The sequence below is a fragment of the Adiantum capillus-veneris genome, chromosome 13 (genome assembly GCF_014529385.1).
Source record: "Adiantum capillus-veneris isolate H3 chromosome 13, ASM1452938v2, whole genome shotgun sequence".
In the NCBI taxonomy this organism is placed as follows: Eukaryota; Viridiplantae; Streptophyta; class Polypodiopsida; order Polypodiales; family Pteridaceae; genus Adiantum; species Adiantum capillus-veneris.
In genome coordinates this window covers 32,424,876-32,431,440 of record NC_140943.1, presented here as the reverse complement: position 1 = coordinate 32,431,440, position 6,565 = coordinate 32,424,876, and the positions used below count along the sequence as shown (strand labels likewise).

General features: G+C 44.1%; 2 protein-coding genes across 2 annotated transcripts; one reads left to right on the top strand and one right to left on the bottom strand.

The window, feature by feature from the left end:
• The first annotated feature begins 775 nt into the window (after window positions 1–775).
• On the top strand, window positions 776–1,781 carry LOC147443780 (uncharacterized). The gene is made up of 3 exons (XM_086528036.1): window positions 776–838; window positions 1,579–1,613; window positions 1,688–1,781. Exons 1-3 carry the CDS (start codon window positions 776–778, stop codon window positions 1,779–1,781), a joined length of 192 nt encoding a protein of 63 aa, XP_086384162.1.
• A 2,107-nt stretch (window positions 1,782–3,888) lies between these two features.
• Window positions 3,889–6,193, bottom strand: LOC147443779 (uncharacterized). Its single transcript, XM_086526566.1, has one exon. The coding sequence runs from the start codon at window positions 6,022–6,024 to the stop codon at window positions 4,012–4,014; it is 2,013 nt and encodes a 670-aa protein (XP_086382692.1). The 5' UTR covers window positions 6,025–6,193; the 3' UTR covers window positions 3,889–4,011.
• Between the last annotated feature and the right edge of the window lie 372 nt (window positions 6,194–6,565).

Below are 6,565 nucleotides of genomic sequence, written 5' to 3'. Positions count from 1 at the left end.
GCTCTTCTGTGCTTGTCAGCCAGCAGCTTTTTTCCGTTGTTGAGAGATGGATATAGCCTCCTTAATCTTTTGAGAAGATTCTTGAGGTCACAACTATACTCATCGGCGGCAAAGATCTTCCCATGTACTTTCAGTAACAAGGGGCTTTTAGGTCTTCCCTCAATGATCTCAAAAGGTGCATTTTCCGTAGAAGTATGTACAGTATTATTGTAAGCATACTCTACAAGAAGTAAGTATTTTTCGATTGTGAGCGTTGATCTACTTCGGTAACATAAATCTTGAGTAGATCGAGTATCGTAAGATTGGCTATCTCACTTTCGCCATCCGTTTGTGGGTGATAGGCCGAAGAGAAATTCAATCTTGTTCCTAGATTTTCAAAGAGACCTTTCCAAAAATTACTGATCATTCTATTAGCAAACAAGCACACTTTATTCCTGTCAAAAAGGCTATTAAGGCACATCAAATGGCAACTCTCTTCATATCTCAGATTTTCAAACATCATGGATTACCAATATCCATCGTGTCAGATGTGAAAGGAGCTTGTGAGGGTGGCTTGTGCTCCACTCATGGCTAGTTCAAGAACTTCAGACCTCAAGGCTTTGGATACATGGGAATACCTCTGGTTGTGGTCCCCCCAAGCCTGACGTCGACATGTTGACCTGGCTTGCCTCATATCACATTATCCCTGCCTTGCTGCATTACTGGTCCTCGATTTTTATTTGTATCTCAACTTGTCAATCCCTCTCACTAGTTGTGAGCCTACTCTCAAAATCCCATGATCATCTCGCTTGGAAAACATGCAGCAGAGGCGACTTGGATATCTGTCTGCGTTTTTGAGGTTAGTGGTGTGGCGAGGTTTCTCTTATTGAAAGCTTGGTATATTTCAAGTTTTAACTACTCTTTGTTTGCTGTGCATTTATTGTTAAGGATATAAAGCACAACAGTGATAAGGAATCCCACAAGCCATCATCTAGAGCTGTAGCACTCTCTCTCTCTCTTCCCAGGCACAAGCATGGGCCACTGGATGTGTGTGTGTGTGTGGTGGCCATGACCACCATGCTAGACATCTATCAACATGGCCACCATGGTGGTTCCCACGTGTGCCATGCCAAATTAACACTCTCCCAGGCTTTCTCAGTTTGTACACCTTCTCTGCAAACGCACTCTCAAATTCTCCTTCCATCGCTCCTTTAAGGCATCCTCAGAATCTGCCAACAAGTCGTCGTTCAACCATTTGATTGAGTTTTGAGGCAAGTCTCTAATTCTCGCTTGTTGGTTGGGACTTTGTGGCTCGAGAGTCTAAGTGCCCTTGAAAATTGACACTCATGAGATCATTGTGGCAAACCTTGTTTGATTATTTTGCAATCGATGACCAAGGTGGGATTAAAATTAGCTGAACTGCAGGTTTTGTGTTGGGGCTCTAGCCGTTGTGCACAGTGGGGGGGAGTTAAGTAGCATGCATGAGGGCATTACCTCATGGAGGAACACTCTGCCCAGTTGTAAAGCTCTTGCATTTTGGCAATGTGTCATTTCCCTTTTTGAAACTCTTATGCTCATGCTTAAGTTTGTTATCCGTAGATTTTGACCATTCGTGGCCCTTTTCACTCCACTTGGTAAGTTCGAAGCAAATTACATTTTGTTTAGTTCTCTGCTAACAACCATGGTGCCTTTTTATTTTCTCCTGTAGCAAGCTTGCAATAGTCAGCACAGAGGCTCCAGGGAGCAGTGATGCGGTGCTCAATAGATCAACAACACTCTGCGCCTGTTTATTCGTGATGTGACTGCTTTAGTGTTCTAGCATCATTACTAGTTCCCATTTGTTCCTCTTCTTTCAACTTAGGCTCATGTTAAGTGGGGTTCTCAGACGTTACTTAATCTAAGGTACTTAGTCTTCTTTGGTTCTCCAAAAGTCGGTTTTTTTGTTGGTTTTTGATGCTCAAAAGTCAAGGTTGAATTTGAATCGCTTTGTGTGTTTGTTTATTGTTGTGCCATGCTGTTGTTGCACAAAATTTGCTCATGTGTTTTTTCTTTTTAATTTAGCCTAATGCTCAAGCTCATGTTTGCAGGGTTAATTTTCTTTTCTATTTTGTGTTTGTTTGTTGTCCGTGTTCTAATGGTTGTGCTTGTTGACTAATTTAAGTCAGGAAGTTGTGGCCATGGGAATTGTTGCCACCTTATTGTTTTGAATGAAGGTTATCTATAGTTAACCTAATGATTTTTTTTTTGAAAAAAATATGCTGGTAAATTTGGAGAGTAATCTATTGAAATTTTTGTGGCCTTAGACTTAAGTGGTTAGGCGTGGCTTGGGTCTTGAGGCTTTGCACTTCAAAATGGGTGATCGATCGCTGGGCTCTTGTTAGTGGAGAGAATATAGTGGAGGTAAGCTAATTTTGCACTCCCAATATGTGCTTACCTTGACTACAGTGTGCTCAACCAAGCGACAACCATTACCCTACTGATCTTGTCTTGGGCAACTCCGCTCGACACTCCTACCATCTCTAGACAACACTTGAAAGACTCTGCATTTGAGCCCAACACTACTGCCATGTGTTTGTGAGAGAGTTGTAGTTGGCATAGCCTTTATGGGTGCCATCGAGGAGTTACTACCTTGAAATGGCACGCCTTGTGATTTTATCACTTGTTTATGAATGAATAGTTCTTTTCTCAAAATGGATCGGAAAAAGCACTCTTGCTAATCTATCTCTATTAAATTGCATAAATTCTCAAACAAAGAAAACCCCTCCTTTTGTATCTTAATAACAATGGTATGGCTGGTAGCCTTTGGCCGCGCCTCTGTGTGTGTGTGTGTGTGTGTGTGTGTGTGTGTGTGTGTGTGTGTGGGGGTGGTGGTGGTTGGGGGGGGCGGGGGGGGCGGGGAGCACATGCCGGAAGTATGAATAACTAAGCCTCTTGCATGGTCACACGAGGCTTAGTTATTCATTCATATCCTCCCAACTATGCCTTGAACTTCACAACTATACCAAAATCGGCATAATTACAAAGTGTAGGCATAGTAACTCATTTAATGCTCCTTTTGTGTGTGACCAAGAATGAGGCTTAGTTACCCAAGAAGCGTAGCTCAATTGGTGAGACCTTTGCGATGTAACCCCAAGGTTGAGGGTTCGAGGCTCATGACATGTTGCGTTCTCTTGGGTGTATTATGGTTTCCACGGCTACCCTCAAGGCTGTAATGTACATTATATGTTTATAGTTTCTCACTTCTTTCTTCTCTGCGCTGATGGTGAAAAAAAAAATGAGGCTTAGTTATTTGTTCAAATACCTGATAACTAAGCCTCGCGTGACCATTGTCAATGAGGGGGTTATTTTCCTTGAAACTCTTAGAAGTAGAGAAGGCACTACTTGATCAACACATTCCATGCATTGAAGAAAAGACACAAAAGTCCGAATAGAATTCTCAGAAGAAAACAAATATCAACATAAATTAAGAACAGCTTTCCTTTGAGAGGGAGAGAGGGCCTTTTTCATTGGTATCTAGCAAAACGTGTGAAGACCAAATGAGGACTTTGACATGGAACTATTTTGAACTAGAATTGCTTTGAATTGAAGGTCCCCTTTCTCTCTCTCCAAGAACACTATATCTAAACTAACATAATATAGCGGAAGGGGGAGCCCCTTACACTTGTTGAAATATGCGACATGAAAGCTGAACTTTAAAACTGAGAGAAGCCCCTGTGCACGCGATAAAGAGGGAGAGAGTAAAAGAGAGAGGGGCTGCCGGAGGCGGCCGGTTGTACTAGTACTTACTACATTGTTAAGGAGAATTTTTGATACCACAAGAGTCAAGCCTACAAAGTCTACAAGCAACATTCAAAAAGAGACAATTGAACATACAAAGAAGCCCACCTAGCTAGAGTCACACTGCCAATAAGAAGATTTGTAAGATTCTTAGTAGTGAGAGCTTAATTGAGTCAAACGGTTATAATGCCCCCACAATAAGCTTGTGAGAGTACTGTTTAAGTATTCAATGGTTAGTGAGAGCCTTATTGGTGATTATGACCTTATTGCAACAAAAGGGAAGCCCTTGTTGACAAAGTTGTTTCTGTCAAACAGCTCCTTGCAGTAAAGGTTATGGAGCCAATCTAGCTGAAGAGGCAACTGTATATCGAATTGAAGTGTCGTACACTTGGTTGAAACACCAACTGCATTCATGTCTATCCAAGCCCCGCCCTGATCCCCTTTGGACACATTGATCTGCTCATGTGACTTGCGCTCACATTCGACATTGAGAATGTGAACTCCATTGGCTGTATGTGCACCACTATCTTCCACCTTCTTCACCCCAATGTTGATGCTGCTGATGCCATCACCATATCTAGAGCTGTCCTTGGCTGGAAATCTCCTTAAGCCTTTGCCTTCTAATGCTCTTGAGTACTCTCCCTTTCCTTGGCACCACTTTCCTCCATCTAACCCAAATGAGTTAACCAACTTGGTCACATTCTCCATCAAAGAATTTGCACCTATATCTTTGAAGATGATGGTCGACGAGAGACTTCTATCCATACCAAATCCAGCGGCTTGCAAACTTGCAGAAGAAATTTCCAGCCCCAGCATGCGCTTTACTCTTGTATCCAAGGCGTTTCGCGTTGATCTGCTTTGCAAAACCATATTCTCTTCACATGGTGCCAAATATTGGAAGTAGTCATCCGCCATTCCTCGATTATCAGCATTGAGTGTTTGCATGAACAATCCCTTCAATGCTGAAAGGCCTCCATTTTTCCTCTTATCTAATACAGAAGCTAAATTGCTGATGCTCCCTTTAGAATCATTCATATGCAGATCATGAATTTGGGCACTTCCCTTCAATTCCCCTTCTACATCAGCTTCATTTACAGACTCTACCCCTGTCTTGTGACCACAGCCATATGTTGAAGCACTTACAGTCCCCTCGCAAACATCGCCTATATGCTTATCTTGTTGCGAATCCACGACATGTTCCAGCTCCTCGTGAGCAGGCTCCTCCTGCTCCATACCTTCATCTGAGGTGAAGAGTTGAAGAGTGAGGCGTCCATCCTTGCGGCTAGCTTGAAGGTATTGCCGGCAGGGAACCTTCACCTCTTTGAGCATGAAACGGCCATCTTCCCGACATGCTCGAAGAGAGAGTGCAAAAGAGTCGGAGGAGGCAGACCTCTGAAGAGTATGTGTGACCAGAGGTGGTGGGAATGATCTCTCCTTGATATGGCTATTTTGCCTTCCAACCAGAGAAGGGCATCTAAGATTGGGAGCAGACCTTACTGAAATCATCATAGGACACGCATCACATTCACTCATTTGATTCTCCTGTGGGACTGTTGATGGTAGAGTCCTAGCAGATATGCTCCTTGTTGTCAAAGACTGCGAAGAGCCATTCTTCATGGAAAAGCTATCAAAACTGCTGTTGGCACTACCATCACCATATATCAATGCGCCATCGGAGCTTTCGGAGCCGAGCTCCTCCGCACAGTGTTGAAGCTTCATCATCCTAAGCCTCAAGGTCTTCTGATAAGGGGTTTCTCTAGCTGATTCCTTGCAGGAGGATAGCAGTGATGGACTGGATATGCTCTTAGTGATGGAGGTAAGGAGTTTGCTAGCGACGCTCCCATCGTCGCGATCATTAACATTGCCCAAGCTAAGGCTGCGATATGGAGGGGGAGTGCTCTTCGAAGTTGATCTGCCAAGTACAGATGTGCTAGTTGAGGGAGAGGGCTGACCATGACTACAAGCAATAGCAGGTTCCGACTCGCCGCAGCGTAATTGTGATCTTCGGAGGAGGTCGGAGTGCTTGCGTTCGGTGTCCGCCTGATTTGTACTCATTGCCTGGGTGAAGGTTGTGGTTGGAGCCTTCTTAAGATGGTTGTTGGAGGACGCCCTATCAATACAATGGGATATTGGCGCAGAGTAGGTAGAGCTCAGCCACTCTGAGGAAGATGAGTGAATGAGATGGGTGGGTGGAGAGCGGAGCTCCTCCTCTTGTGAGAAGAGGGGTTCAAAGATGGAGTTTTGTTGGGTTCTGGAAGGGTTTCTCATTGTGGGTAGTGAGGTAGTGTGTGTGTAAGAGAGAGAGAGAGAGAGAGAGAGAGAGAGAGAGAGAGAGAGAGAGAGAGAGATTGTGTGTGTTGGTGTGTGTGTGTGTGTGTGAGAGAGAGAGAGAGAGAGAGAGAGAGAGAGAGAGAGAGAAAACAACTAGCATACCATGACTGCAGCAACACACACTCTGTTGTATGCAGGTCTATGTGTGTGTGTGTGTGTGTGTGTATGCAATACGGATGAGCATATGAGAAGAGGGGAGGGGCAGCTGGGGCTTTATAAACGAGCCCGTCACTCACAAAGACAACAAAAGACAATTCCCCACAAAATGGAAGGGGATTGGCCAATTTAGCAAAGCTTAATCCTGCACTTATTAAAAAGAAAATAAAATGTTCTTCTTTATTTTTTCCCCCAGCTTTTGGAAAAAGGGAGGCAACCCGGGCCCCGGCAAGCAATTGGGTGGTGGCGTGTCCGGCCAAACCGTCGTTCGCAGTGTGAAATTTCTGTGACGTTGTCGCCCGGACGAAAAGTGCACCCCAGC